At 44.8% G+C, this 15816-nt stretch overlaps 1 protein-coding gene across 7 annotated transcripts in view; it reads right to left on the minus strand.

Annotated features, from left to right (window-relative positions):
* Window positions 1-8972, minus strand: part of SMOC1 (SPARC related modular calcium binding 1) — a 137124-nt gene extending 128152 nt beyond the window's left edge. For 5 of the 7 annotated variants that reach the window (XM_069858287.1, XM_069858289.1, XM_069858288.1 and 2 more), the window contains exon 1: window positions 8862-8972. In XM_069858287.1, coding sequence (XP_069714388.1) covers window positions 8862-8969 — 108 coding nt within the window. In that variant the 5' untranslated portion in view covers window positions 8970-8972. Of the gene's footprint in view, window positions 1-7095; window positions 7136-8335; window positions 8355-8861 lie in introns of those variants that run through there. The other 2 variants (XM_069858291.1, XM_069858290.1) reach the window with 2 other exon arrangements.
* Window positions 8973-15816: the final 6844 nt, after the last annotated feature.

A 15816-nucleotide genomic window follows, 5' to 3' on the forward strand; every position in this document is an offset into this window, starting at 1 on the left:
TACACCTGTCAGTCTTAGGGACTTCAACCTTAGAAATTTGCTTCCACTAAGACTGAGAAATGCACGCAAACACCCACTTTTCCCCTCACAGGTTTGGAGCAGATTGTCCTCCAGTGTTCCAGATACATACACATTTTTAAAAGCTACTTTTGCACACAGCTTATTTGCTGTTGCAACACTTGCTTCCTCACTTTTAATAGTGGAGGAATAAGCCAAATGCAAAACTCAAGGCAGAAGCCAATGAGTTACCACCATTCTGTATGGTAACTAAAACCAAATCAGAATTAGCTACTTGGCTTAGACAGAAACCCCTTTATCTGGCCAGTATCCACAAACCCAATTAATATCCTCTGTTGGGATATTACACCCAAGAGCTTCTGGCTTTTAAATTATTAACATGCACCTCAGTCCACCAAGTATTTGTTTAAGCCAAAATGTAGACTTCATGTAAATCTGCTTCAAAGAAACGGGAAGAGAAACATTTTGAGGCATCAGATAGAGTAGGCTCTTTCATCTTCGTGCTACTCAAAGGAGTCTCTGCTGCAAAAGATTATCATCCTATCTGCCTCTGACTAGCATGTATCTGCTACACACAGAAGGAAGATCTGGAGACAGCACACATCTGTATGTCTTTCCCAGGCATGTATCCCCATGGTACATTAAAGGATGCCACTACATTCAGCAGTTGTTTTCACATGAGGATGCTTCCTAATCTATTTGATCTCTGGTTCACTCCCCCTCTATACCAGCAATAGCCACACTGCTGCTTCTGCAGCCAGTGGAGCAGCCATGAGTCCACTTAGTTTTTTGGTGGCCATAAAATATAAAATATTTACCTTTACATTAAGAATACTGGATTGTTTTCATTTGCTGGGATGTCAAACCAAAGAAAAAGTTCTTAACCAAGTATTCTGGAAGTCCACAAGAGTATAAAGCAAGAACTATTCCATGTGTCACAACAAGCCTAAGTGTAGCAGCCAAGCTAGTGGCCTTTTCTCATCAGAAGGCAGAGTATAGCTTCCCCATTTAAGTGATTGATCTCAGTCATGGAACAGGGAAGAGAACAGGATGGACAACATTTTCCACATTCCTTCTAGTCTGTGACCCAGCTAATGGCAACAGAGGACTAGTAGCCAAGAGAAACTCTGAAACAGAATCTGCCCACTAAGTGTTTGGAACCTCTCCCTCCCTATTTGAGGACCAGCACTTTCCTCTAGATGTGATTCCAACTGTCATTAACTGGACCAGCGGCCAAGAAAACCTCAGAAAAGCAAGTTATTTCATCTGTCTTACTTCCCTGTCTTCCTTACTCCTACACACCTTCCCTTCCACTTCCTACTACACATCTTCCCTTCCACTTCTACAAGTCTTTCTATCAGAAGCTCATCCATGAGAAAGCCATCACCTTTACCAGCCCATCAACCCCAGCTTATAGAGTCATTTGAGTTGGAAGGGACCTTAAAGATAATCTAGTTCCAACCCCACTGCCATGGGCAGGCTTTAATCAAATCTCAGTGGCACAGAACAGTAGGCTTCTTCAACTCTGGAAAGGGTGAAACTGCATTCTTTTGCTTTGCCATAGGTCTCAGACCAGAGAAAAATTATGTTGGGCCAATGGTCTTCCATCAGCAGACCAAATTTAACTTTAGACTGACAGGGGCTCTCATGTAGCCTACAGAGTCAGTCTCCACAGATTCAGTCTATGCCCTGTGCTGAAAGAATGGCGCATACAGACATCCTGCTTCCCTACCCTTAGCCACTCCAAGACAATGGGTCTGCAGCAAGGCAACCCAGTTTACAGAACCATGGCACATGGCTTGAGTCTACACTCAGGTACTGAGCAGAGCGGCCCTATATGGTGCTTATCCGTACTACTGTCCCCTGCTCATGTTCATTCATGTTCTTCATCTAGAGGCGGTAATTGTTCCTTAGGAACTCCAGCTTCAGCCCAGGAAGGGAGTCTGGGTGCCTATGGCAGAGCAAGTTATCTGCCTACATGCACCAGTTTCTGTACGGCTTCCTCCACCTGCAAGGGAGAGTCTGCCAGCAGCACTGGTGGGTTGCTTGTCTAGGCTTTGCTGCCAGACTGTTGGACAAAATCCTGAGCCAACCTTTAATGATGCAGCCTCTCTTCCTGTCCTAACTAGTGTTACTTTCCCATTTCTAGGCACAGGTGCTTCCCCTCAAGGTCTAAGTTTGGTCTCACTTCACACCTACCACTCACTTCCCTACTACATGCCACTCCAAAGGAGAACATCTGCCAGTGGGCCCTCAAAAGCACCTGGCTTAGCCACAGCCAGTGGGAGGCAAAAATGCACAAACCCGACATGCAGGCTTGTCCTCCCAAACAGGCTACAGCTGGGAGACTGCCAGGGAAGAGTTTGATAGTGCAAATAGTTGGAGGTTCATGGGGGCTTCCAGGCCACTGCTCTGAAGTCTGAACACAGCCACCCCAGAGAAGCCAGCATGAGACACATCTGGCAGGACATTCTTTAAGCAACACTGTTATTCCAGGCTGCCACTAGCACCATTCAGTCAAGCCCAGGCCAGTCTTAAGGCCACCTTGGAACGGTGGCATGGACTAGAATAAGCCAAAGCCTCCTGCTCCATCACTCCTCCTCACGCTGTAGAGACTGCTCTTGTGGCACACACAGGTCTTCTACTCAGCAAAGGCCTCCCTCAAAGCAATGCTGTAGGGTAGCAAAACTATATTTGTCTCCTCAATTTTGTAGGAAGAGCATTTGCAAGTGGGCAGACCTGCTATACTAGCAATGCTTTTCTCACCAAATGAGCAGATGATTCTCCTTTAATGCTCGTGAACATTGCTAACACTATCTACAGTGTTACTGCAGCACCCCACAAGAATCTAAGTTTGATAAGGAGAAAGAACATCCAGGACAGGCACTATGAGCCTGATTTCAATGTAAGGCCTCATCCTGAGGGAGCTGACGGCTCTCAGGCTGAAGAGCTGTCGATAGCCTGTATGAGGTCACACACAAAGAGCTCCTTTGTATGGTGGGTGGCTGTTTTCACTGCCCTCAGTGCAAGTGCTACAATCTGGTGTGACTGGCTACACTTTTCTGTGGTTACTCTCCTATAGCTACAATGCCTCCCCAAAGGCAGAGTTGCATTCTCAGTCATGACCAGAAGGGTTTCAGTGCCAGAATACTTCCTCTGACCTACAGGCAGTAAAGTCAGAATACACAGAGCTTCACAAGGCTCACATGTAAGCTGCTGAACACAAGCCTTACCTACTCACACAAGCAAGTCAGAAGAGAGAGAGTTGCATATCAGGTTCACACATCCCAGTAGTTTTCTGTATAAGCAAATGCCACACACTGACCTCACACCTTACCGAGAAAGCTCCAGCACGGAAGCAGCTCACCCACAGCAATGGCAGCCTTCAGTGCTGAGGCTCACAAATGGAAGAGCTTCTCACAAACAAGTATAGGAAGTTTAGAGTCCTACCGATGCAACAACAGTAGACAGTCTCGTAACACAAAAAAGTAAGATTCATACTTAAGTTTACAAGTTGTAATATCCATGTCTCTGACTGAACTTCACTTGAGGACAAAGAAGTGAATTATCACCGACGCATACCAAGCTTGGCTCATGGTCTGCTGTGCTGCGAAGTCCCTGGATGGAGTGTCAGCACCAGAGACCTCACAGCAAATGCCAGGGGCTGTGACAGGAAGCCATCGCAGCATCAAGCAGGAGGCTAAGCACAGCAGTCTGCACGTCAGCAGCCTTCAGACTTGAGGGATTAGCTTCAGTTTCACCTATGCTGCCTCTGTGTTTAGCTTTTAATCATGTAAGCATCAAGTTTATTGTGTAACACTTAAGTGCATCACCAGATGTGCCAGCCCCAGAAGAACTGGGGATTCAGAAGCCAAGTAGGAGACAAATGGGTTTTTGTTTGTTTGGGGTTTTTTTGACATAGTAATGTCGCAATTAGTTTGAGATGGCAAGATAAGAACATCTAAGATATTTAAACGGTAGTATTAATATTTCAGAGCTACTATACCACTGAAATAAGGTTTACAGTCATCTTACCAATTGCTTCAGGCCATCTGGAAATGAAAGAAGCCAAGACAGCATCTGCTCTGCACTGATGGCAGTGAAGATTACCTTTGCACATGATTAGTTCTAGAAACTCAAAAACTAGTCCAAGAAGTTCTCATTGTAGGTGTTCCACCATCTACAGAGCTTGCCATCAGCAGAAATAGATGAGCAGTTTCCTTTTCTGTATCACATCTTTCTGTGGCCAAAAATCTTTCATTAGCAGAGATAATTAACACGAGTGAACTTAGAAGCTCAGGCAGTTAAAACACCAACTCTAAGATGACACAGAGCAAGTCAGATCATACAGTGTTTCATTCTTTTAGAACAGGATCTACTGTTCCATTACTAATTTATTGAAACAACGTTTTAATACTTCTCCACACAAGAATTAACCCTGTTCCTCAACACAATTGCATAATGTGCAAAACAGCAAGTCAGATCAGCTTCTTTGCTACAGAAAGGAATTCAGCTGTTTAATGTTAAAGCTCCAAGTAGGAACAAGCAGAAGGACAATAATTGGTATGGTTCTATATATCTGTCTTGTTACGGGACGCTTTTCTGAAGACTCATCTTTCAGTACTTATTTATTCATTAAAAAGGGAGTCTCTCCAACAGTAAAGAAATCTAACACATTGAAGTGTTTCAGTTGTTACTAATCAGTTTAGACCTTTGCAATGCAGGGTGATGATTAAGCTTAAAACAAGAAGCAAAATTAAATCATTGAAAACCTATTCTAAGCTTTACCCTCCTGTATTTTCTTCACATGAAGCCCTTTGCTTTATATTTTTTAATTGTATGTAATTTCCTAACTTCTTCCCACTGTGAAGAAAACAGTCTCCCTAATTTTAGTAGAGTATGCCTAAGGACACCTGCTTTGTGGACATACACATGCACCAGCAGGTCTGCAGTGAGAATACAGCAGAACACAGGCTTCTTGACACAAGCTGTGATGCTGCTTGCTCCTCCAGAGTGAATGGCAAAGCTGCAGGAGACTTTTCAGCAATTTTTGTCAAGATTCTTATTTGGGATTCTAACTAGTAGCCAGCTGCAGCAGGGCATTCACATAGCTCTGTGGCACTCCAGTTCATGCATTGGAGTCTGTGGGTTTCTTTAGTTTTATTATCTACTACCTTCCCTTTGCAGCAGCACCGAACTAGACAGTGTCATCCCACCCTACTCCTCCCCCCATCCCATCTCCAACTAGCATGCCTTTCAAGGAGGGATACAGGATGTTTCCACACATGTAACTAGGAAGAAAATTAGTGACTGCCCTGCCTTCCCCTCAGAGGACATTTCTTAGTCCTCTGCAGTTACTAATTGGTACAGATCCCCAGTCTTCCAGAAATCCAAGCCTGATCCTAGGACAGCTTTTGACTGCTGCAGTCAGGTTCTGCTCCTTCTGCAAACATTCACCATTTTCTTGTGCTAGTATCTGTCATTACTGTCACCAACAGCTGTCTGCCATAAACACAGTTCATAATGGCCAGACATTATACTCAAAAAGCAGGGGTCCTATCTTTCTGAACTGGAAAGACAAGTCAATTTATTTTCCAGTTGAGGGAAAACAGAGCGTAGTGGCACAATCTATTTAATCTGCTCTGAAAGAGCTCTGCTCAATATATCCTACAGTGGAAGATGTAAGAGCTAGTCCAGTACAGCTCTCCATCTATCACTTTGGAGTCAAGAAAGAGAAACAGCAAGACTTGGCTTGTCACACGATTCCAGATCTCCTACCAGCAGACGCACTCGCAGGAAGAGAATATGAACAGAAGGTAAAGCTCGATTATCTTTTTTCACAAGGCAACATCCTTCAGACAGACATTTTCCAAGTATAGCCAGTTGATTGCTTGCACTGTGCTCTTTAGATCTACACGAGCTGAAGTGATCAAGCAATTGCTTAACAAAGCAGAAGTTTTTCTAGAGTCTGTCAAGTGAGGAAACAAGTCACACAGCCTTGGGCTTCCAAGTTATTTATAGCATACTCAAGACAGTAGAACTATTACGGGGCTTCATGTGGAGCAGTTAGTAACCATCACAGGGCCACAGCATATGTACAAAAGCTACAGGTTTTGTACAGGTTATTGATGCTTCCCAAGTCTAAGAGATTCAAGTCACTGCTCATACTTTTACAATAATGGGAAACACCAAGCTTTGTACAATGTCTTTTGAGAGCGAGAAACACCTCAGCAAGACAGTAGATATTAGCTGCACTTGATTATTTGAATACCAAGGTAAATTATATCTTGAACTAACTCACTTAATCTAAAAGTTTGATCCCTTATTGGCACGAGAGATGTAGATCAAGAACTTGCTTCAAGCATTATTGCTGTGCATTTAAACTCATTCAGTAGGATTAAAAATTGCTGTTGACCTTTAAAAGCATTTCAGCTTGCAAGATTAAAAATTGCTGTTGACCTTTAAAAGCATTTCAGCTTGCAAATATTGCGGTTCTAGTGTTTACCATAAAGAAAAAGTGTGGAAGGGTAAATATCACACCTAGCAATTGAACACCTACAGGCTCAGACCCCAGAGCTGCAACACTGACCCTCCATCCAGCAAGAGTTCCTGACAGGAATACACTCTTGATCAAAAATCAGTATGAGAAACATTGATGTAACTTAGTAATCAGCATTAAATAACTAATAATTAAGAATTTTCTTGTGTACATTGGAATCTAAAGTATGGCGCTATACTTACAAAAACTTTGCTGTGTCTAATCACTAGACGACACAAAGCTCAGGGGCCTATCATATCAATCAATGTGGCTGCAAATGAGTAAATCAAGCTGCCCACCTTCGCATGCATTTAAGCATGTCACTTTGAAGGGTGAGAAGATAGGCTTCACACATTAAACATCCTAGAAGTTCACGGCCTTCCATATAAGAGCTCATAAGTTAAAGTTTTAACTTCTTAAAGTTTTAAGGTACATACTTCTACTGAACTGTAGACATCAGTGCTTGCAGCTGATGCTCTCCCCCAGTCTGGAAAGGGGAACTAGCAAAGTCATAGAAACATCAAAGTCAGTGCATTTACTTCAAGCAAAAAGTACATCAGTAGTCCTTTGTATTTGGTTTTCCACTCTCCTGAAGTGGCTTCCATTCCAAAGATGACACAGCACAGAGAGCAATTAAGCTGCCTTGTAAAATACAATATATAAAAAAGCATACATGGAAACTGTTTGTTAGACAGAGTCACTATGCAATTATGCACTGCCATCAGGATTTTTTATTTTGTTCTTTCAGTTGCCCTTCATTAAAGCATTTAGATCCCAGTGATGATGAAGGGATGTAGTCATCCAGCCAAACTCACCACCTCAAAGCTCCTCTCCATTTAGCACAACTCCAATTTTTGTGTTTATGCTTGATATCGGACAATACAGATATTGACATAAGCACCTCTGTTTCCCCATCCTTCAAAACACATCTCCAAGAATTTATGGCACAGACTAATTCTGAGCTGCCATGTTCTAACAGTTGCTGCTACACATCTGGCTGTAAAAGAAGCTACATGGCACAGCTGAACACAAGGATACCAGTGCAACAAGTACCCTTCCTCAGCTCTGAGATACATTTAATAGTCACCACGGCCAAACAGCACTTCTACTGAAAAAAAGGAGCATGGCAGTTAAGTCCCTTATCATAGAATCATAGAATAGTTTGGGTTGGAAGGGACCTCAAGGATCATCCAGTTCCAACCCCCCCGCCACAGGTAGGGACACGTCCCACCAGACCAGGCTGCTCAAGGCCCCATCCAACCTGGCCTTGAACACCTCCAGGGATGGGCAGCCACAGCTTCCCTGGGCAACCTGTGCCAGTGCCTCACCACTCTCACACTGAAGAAATTCCTCCTTATGTCCAGTCCAAATCTGCCCCTCTCCAGTTTATACCCATTGCCCCTAGTCCTGTCACTACAAGCCTTTGTGAACAGCCCCACCCCAACTTTCCTGTAGGCCCTTTCAGGTACTGGAAGGTCACTATAAAGTCTCCTTGGAGCCTACTCTTCTCCAGGCTGAACAAGCCCAACTCTCTCACCCTGTCCTGGTATGGGAGGTGCTCCAGCCGTCTGATCATCTTGGTAGCCCTCCTCTGGACCTGCTCCAAGTCCACATCCTTCGTTAAACCTTTGCCCCATATGGATTCCAAAGAGTCCCAGTCTTGCCTAACTGTGGTGTCAGTTAATTAGATACCACATTACGCAGCATTACAGGCTGATGGGTCAAGAAAGCACATGAACGCATCCGACGCGCCTGCAGAGATCAAGTTTTTCCACTTACCCAGAGCTGTATTTATTGCAGTGCTGGCTGAAGAACAGCTACTGTTTTGCAGCTCTGTGAATTGCAAGCTCTCCTGCGGCTCTGCAGCGGTGCTGCAGCAGTAACATCAGCTCCCTGGGAGGACCATATTTAGAAGAGATGCTGGGTTCTGCCCCAGAGCAACATAATAGTTCGGTAAGCGAAATTAACAGCCCCACTAAGAGCCAAACGTTCTCAGATTAAAAATAAAAAAAAAACCGCAAAGCTAGACACCTACCGGGAGAAGTCTGGGCTGAAGGCATTCGGTTTATTGCAAGGATTCATTTAATCCCTACTCAGGAACATAATAAAAAAGGAAAAGTCCTAAAGCTACGTGCCAGGAACGTTAAACGCGAGGCGAGCGATATAAGAACGCGTCCCGCCGTCCTTCCCCCTCCCGTGTTCGCTCTCCCCTGCCACCAACACCAAGGCGTTAGCGCCGGGGACGCGCTCAGCCCGCACCGGGGCTCCACCTGCGGCGCCGGGAGGGAGAGGGGCGCCCACTCACCCGGGGTCCCGCAGCTCGGTGCCCGGGACGCTGCGGCAGATGCAGCAGCAGCATCAGCGCCAGCAGGAGCGGGCAAGCCCCCGCGCCGCGACAGACCCGCGGCGACATCGTCCCGCTGCGGGACCACCGCCGGCTGCACCGTCCCGGACCAGTCCCGCGCCCCGGCCATGGGGATGCCCGTTATAAAGCCGCGGGGGGGCGGGGCCGAGCCCGGCGCGGACCAATCGCGGCGCGGCCCTCGCGGGCCGCAGCCAATGGCGAGGCGGCAGCGCCCGGGAGCGGGGCGAGCGGGGCAGGTTGGCCCCGGGCGGCGCCGCCCACGTGCCCGCAGCGGCCGGAGCGGGGGGAGCCCGGGGGGGGACGGTGAGGGGCACGGCTGAGAGCCGGGCAGCGGCTGAGAGCTGGAGACGGGGAGGTTTGGGCTGTTGGAGCGGGTCCGGAGGGGGCTACGAAGGTGATCCAGGGGCTGGAGCACCTCCCAAACGAGGACAAGCTGAGAGAGCTGGGCTTGTTCAGCCTGGAGAACAGAAGGCTTCAGAGAGACCTTATAGCGACCTGCCAGTACCTGAAAGGGCTAAAGGAAAGCTGGGGAGGGACTCTTCACAAAGGCTTGTAGTGACAGGACTAGGGGCAATGGGTATAAACTGGAGAGGGGCAGATTTGGACTGGACATAAGGAGGAATTTCTTCAGTGTGAGAGTGGTGAGGTACTGGCACAGGTTGCCCAGGGAAGCTGTGGCTGCCCCATCCCTGGAGGTGTTCAAGGCCAGGTTGGATGGGGCCTTGAGCAGCCTGGTCTGGTGGGACGTGTCCCTACCTGTGGCAGGGGGGTTGGAACTGGATGATCTTTGAGGTCCCTTCCAACCCAAACTATTCTATGATTCTATGATCTTTATCATAGAAGCGTAGAATCATAGAATAACCAGGTTGGAAGAGACCCACCGGATCATTGAGTCCAACCATTCCTATCAAACACTAAACCATGCCCATCCTTCTTGTGGTGAGGGGCCCAGAACGGAACACAGTATTTGAGGAGCGGTCTCACCAGTTCTGAGTACAGGGGCAGAATAACCTCCCTGGACCTGCTGGTCACACCACTTCTGATACAAGCCAAGATGCCATTGTCCTTCTTGGCCACCTGGGCACACTGCTGGCTCATGTTCAGTTGGCTGTCAACCAACACCCCCAGGTCCTTCTCCTCCAGGCAGCTTTCTAGACAGACTTCTCCTAGTCTGTAGCCCTGCACAGGGTTGTTGTGCACCAAGTGCAGGACCCGGCATTTGGCCTTGTTAAACTTCATGGTATTGGTCTCAGCCCAGCGGTCCAGCCTGTTCAGATCCCTTTGCAGAGCCTCCCTACCCTCCAGCAGATCAACACTTCCACCCAGCTTAGTGTCGTCTGCAAACTTGCTAAGGGTGCAACACTATATACGCTACATAATTTATGTACTATTACATATATACTATATTATACATGTATATATACACTATATTATATATATAATATGGTGTAGTATAGTATACACTATATACTATAGTATATATACTATGCATATATGTACACATTATAGTATATGTAGTATATAATGTATACATACTATATACTATGTAGTATTTATAGTATGTAGCGTGTATACACTATTGTGTATATACACTACATACTATAAATACTACATAGTAGTAGTGTGTATAGTGTATACATGTAATATAATGTATATAAATATACTATCGTGTATGTTGTATATAGAGTATATTGTATACTCTATATACTACATATACGATAGTGTATACATATAGCATAGTGTGTGTATATATATACACACACTATAGTGTATGTAGTATATAAAGTATGCTGCATAGTGCTTTGGACGTACTGATGGGCTGGTTCCACCAGCCAGGGAGTAAGTTCGGTGCATGGAATTACCTCGTGGTCCGTGTGCTGTTTTCCATTGGTTCAGCACTCTTGGGCCAAGGCTGCTGCAGAAACAACTTTGTGCCTCAGGGAGTGTTGGACATCTTGTCACTTCCATGCCAGGGTTCAAAGCATGGCTCCCACACAGCCACAGAGGTACCCATCCCTGAAGATCTCCCCTTGCTTTCCCAACTGCAAAAGCAGCCCTACAGCCCATCGCTCTACATAGCCCAGCTAAGCCTAGAGACCCTGTTGTGGAGATAGTGTGCTTGGAGTCTTTGGTACCCCCTTGCACTTGGAAAATCTTCCCAAAATCGAGTTTGACATCTCCCAATGTGTCCAAGCTTTAGCAAACACTACATGATGTGAAGCCTGGGCAGAAACTGAGTGTTCTGTCACGCAATAGGCAAGTAGGTGTAGCTGTGGAGCAGGAGCTGGAAAAATAATGAAGGGTGGGCATCTACCAGATCGTTACCCAGAGATCTGTCCAATTAGGAGCTAAAGAGAGCGCAGTACCGTGGCAGTATAATGGCAGTAAAATGTAGACCCCAAGCAACAGAAGCATGGAGCAGGGTCAAGCCTCTGTCAACCTGCTGACTGAGTGGTAGGGTATCTTGTGAACTGGACTGACTTGCATTACATCAAGTTCTTCCTTTTTACATGACAAGCATGAGTTGATGGTGGGCATGGCAGGGCAGAGGCCCAACATTTTGCAAAACAGTATACATGACAGGTCATTGCTGTCCATGTGATAGTGTTAAGAACATTTTCATGGGACCATTTTGTGGTGCTCTTATGGAAACACACACGACCAGCAATTTCTTCATAAAGGGTATTTAACTTTCTTTACTCGGTGACCTTACAAGAGCCAGTACTCACACTTGTAAAAATTCCCTAGAGTATATCCGCTAGGTATGGGGAGAGGCTGCTACACCCACACAACGAACCTTGTTACACAGCAGAAGTCATATAATTCTGGCATCTTATCAGAGCAAAGCAGGCTGTTTAGCTGTAGCGGTTGCTTTAATCTTTTTTTTCTTTAAAAAAAAAAGTATTTATTTAAAAAATGCCAGTACGTAGCATTTTGTCATTAGCCTGGGCAGGATAAGCCGTTTGTTACTCACGCAGAGGTCTGCCAGTATTCATTATTCTTGGCTTGCAGATCTCTCTAGAGCTCCAAACCTAGCACCCCATACAAGCCTACCGATGTACCTTAGTCTTAACGCTCACCACTCTTTGCTATCCTGGTCCTAAGCTTTGCCAGCTCTTCTTCAATACGGCCTGTGGTATCCTCTGATTTTCCATTTCAAAGTCTCTCTGATCCACACCTGAACGTCTGCCATTCCACATGACATAAGCAGAGAGACCTTGAGGGGAAGTTGAGGGGGAGAGCTGGTAAATCTGAATATGAGTGTCCTTGTGTACATCAGGATCAGCTCTGTTGAGGTTGGACAAGTTATACCAGTGCACACCTGACATCTGTGCAAAGAGAGGCACAGTCTAGTACAGTTTTGTTGAGGCAGTGATCCCACCCTGAAGTACCACATCACCTCATAGTTAGTCTTGATTAAATTCCAGTCCAGATAACAATATCCCACTTGCCTACATTCCCCTCTCCAATTTCATAGGGAGTTTTTTTTGCATCTAACCTACTTTGTGTGATGCCTTCATGTGTTTTTTATCACTTGCACTTTAAACGTGAATGTGTTTCTTTGGTGTATTTTCCACAAATGCATACATACCGGGATCTGTCTGTTATAGAAACACTCAATACCACCTTGAAAAAATGGTTGTTCTCCTAACCCTGTCAGAGAATAGCAGCTACACTGGAAGCCTGTCCTCCAGTGCCTGTGAGGCCCTACACTGTCAGCATCTTAACAAAAAGCAAAAGTTCCAGAAAGGTTCAGAAATTCCCAGTAACTGAAGACTTTGACCCCTTTCTGGTCAAAGCTGTTCGTAACCTTGCAGCATGCATCTCAAACATCGACCAATATTCCCATGGCCAGGTGTTTCTCTGTAGGGCCATATATTTCCTTTGCAGATAGTAATCACCCTAGTGCAAGAACCAGTCCAGAATAGACTCTGTACCCTTCACTCAGCTGTTCTGAGCCCAAAAACCTTAGTAAAAACACCATCAGGGAGTACATCCAGCCCCATGTTAAAGGCACCAGAAATACATGCCTTTCTTCCAGTTGCGAATCACATTCACCACTGAAAATGTGTCTAACTCTTCAGTACACTGGGTCTGATACTCTAGCTGGTATACATACACTTTACTTGTGTGTCATCTTCAAAGAAAAACCTAAGTAAATAAAACAAACTGCCCAAACAGAAAGTTTTGTGCCACTGAATTGTCTGTTAATTTTCTCCAGATTTCTGGCAAGTGAGAAATGCCTGCCTTGGGCGTTGGTGGCACTGCAGAGATGTTGATGAGCCGAGGGGAGGCTGGTGTCCAAGCATGAAAGGAATTGAGCTCCTAACCTTCTCACTTGAGCTCTTCCAAAAATCCCTGCCATCACTCTGAGGATGCAGTGCCAAATGCTGCACTGGCACAGTGCCACTGCAGTCAGTGGTGTCTCACCACCAAAGAACTCGCCCAGGGTGATTAACTGAAAACTACAAAGAGAGAGGGACATGGAACTAGAAGAGAAATTGTTCTTCATGTCCAGGCATTTGTACACCAGGCCCAACCTTTGGATCTTTCCGAAGAATATGTAAGCCCAGCCATAATGAATTCAACTATGCAATGCTGCTGGAGGAAGTACTGGAACTGATACCGTTGGGGCTTGTATATACCAGATGCAGCCTACAGCTTGCACCTCTGAAGACTTACCCCAGCGTGTGCCTGTATGTGTTGATGATTAATATCTTGTTGCTATGGTACATATATATCATGTTCACCACCACAAACCCATGGCACAGGATGTATATATCCATGGAATCATAGAATCATAGAATAGATTGGTGGTCTTGACATGGAATATTGCTGGCCTTGACAGCTGTTCAGGGAGAATTATTTGATTGCTTTGATTATTTTCCTCTGTTTATACTTTTCTTGTCCTCTGACAAGTTTCAGAAGGTTGCTGTCCTCCTTTGAATCGTATTGGCACCCACAGCAGAACCGTCATGGGATTTGCCTACCACAGCTTCCATCAGGGAACACATCCCTTCTTGCACACATTTATCAGAAATAATCATTCACACTTACCATAAAGTATAACCCGCTGCCTCCAAATATGAGCTAATTGCTCTTAGAGATCAAATTAATGCTAATTGTTCTTTTTTAAGCCGGTGGACGCTACAATTCCTCCTGCAGCAAGTAGAGACTTAGTTCACTTCTTGTCACAAAAGGAGTAAAGACGACTATGGGGAATTTTGTGTGAGATTGATTGTTGTAGGTTGTAAGGATGAAGATTTTAGAGCTATGTTTTTTAATACCATGCCTATTGATTCATTTGAATATTTATAATCTGAGAATTATCCATTGCTGCAAGGCCTTAATTGCTGAGAAATTGCAGCAGTGGAAGAACCTTTTCTACTATCCCAAATCTTCATCCAAAGTTGAGTTCAGGGCAGGCCAGAATAAAGATTGAAAATCCACAATTGAGCGCACTCATGACCTTACACGGGCTGGTATAGCAGCCACAGGATGAGAGAGGCTTGTGCAGTCACCCTGAACTGAAGTAAAATACAATTTCCCCAGCTTCACAGAGACAGGTTGAATATGGAGGTAATGGGGAGAAGTAAGTTTGACTCACAGTGATTGCGAGGCTGGAAATCAAAAGTCATTGAATTCACATCACAGCATAGAACAACTTCACAGTGTCATCCCACCGTCAGCACAGCTGCTGCTGTGGGCAAAGTATTCACACTTGTTAAGATGTAGAGTCACATTGCTGCTAGCATGTCTTGGGGCATGCCTGCTGGATTATGTCAACAAAAAGGAGTCTCATCTTCTTATGAAAGCTAATTATATATATGTCTGAATGAAACAGAAACCCTGTTACTAAGTGTCTTACTGGGCTTTTCATCCTTGAAGCTCCTTACAGAATGTTCACTTATACTTGAACAAAAAGCTTTATTACAAGTACGACAGGGTTGTAAGTCTTTTTCCATTTAATCCATCTAGAATCTGCCACTTCATTCTGTGTAAAGCTTTTCTCTAGAAAGTATATTAACTTCTGTAGGTCCTGGCTGCACTTTTATGGTTTCCCAAAGAGTTGCTAGTAGTTCTGGTTAGCTCCTCACCACAGCCAACCCTCACCTCTCAGCAGTGCCCATGCATCTGATCCTACTAGCTAGCTATATCTTCATGCCTGTATGTTATTTCACCACAAGAAAAGTCTGTTGGCTGTACACGAGTATTATTATGACAACAAAACAAAACCCAAAAATTGAATGCAGTGAGGTGCAAAAAGTAGCAAATGGGCAGTGAAGCCCATTTGAGCTCCAGGATAGTTTTTCATGGTGCTGAGGCATATACCTGTTTTTAAGGATGGAACCTCTACAATGACCTGGCTGACATTGGTCTGTAATCTGCCAACTCCTTGAAAACAAAAAGTCTCCTTTTTTGCCTTTTTATTCTTACTTATGTTTTACAAATTCTAGAGTATAATGTTGATAGTACATATGAGGCCCAGTGCAGTGGTGGTGAATGATGGGTATTTATGTGGCAGTGGAAAATAAAATTACTCTTCCAATAATCTATCTAATAGATTTCTAATGTTCATTGTACACTTTTTTGAATTTCATGAAGTAAACATAATATCACTCCAGGCTCTAAAAAGAATGCTAATCAACCATATCTTTAGCTTTTAGAATCTTTAAACGTACTTAGCAACTTGCCAGTTTTTTTTTATTTTGAATCAGCTATGAGATTGAAGTTGGGTTGGACTCCATATGGACTCCAGAAGTGAGGAGCTCTGTTCCAACTTCATTTATCAATCTTATCAAGGCAAGGATTCTTTCTGCTCATCCTGTCTACCTGGGTGGGATAGATGGAAAGTGGGTGGGGAAAGAAATACCTCCGTGCTGAAATTTTGAGG

The sequence above is a fragment of the Phaenicophaeus curvirostris genome, chromosome 5 (genome assembly GCF_032191515.1).
Source record: "Phaenicophaeus curvirostris isolate KB17595 chromosome 5, BPBGC_Pcur_1.0, whole genome shotgun sequence".
Classification (NCBI taxonomy): domain Eukaryota; kingdom Metazoa; phylum Chordata; class Aves; order Cuculiformes; family Cuculidae; genus Phaenicophaeus; species Phaenicophaeus curvirostris.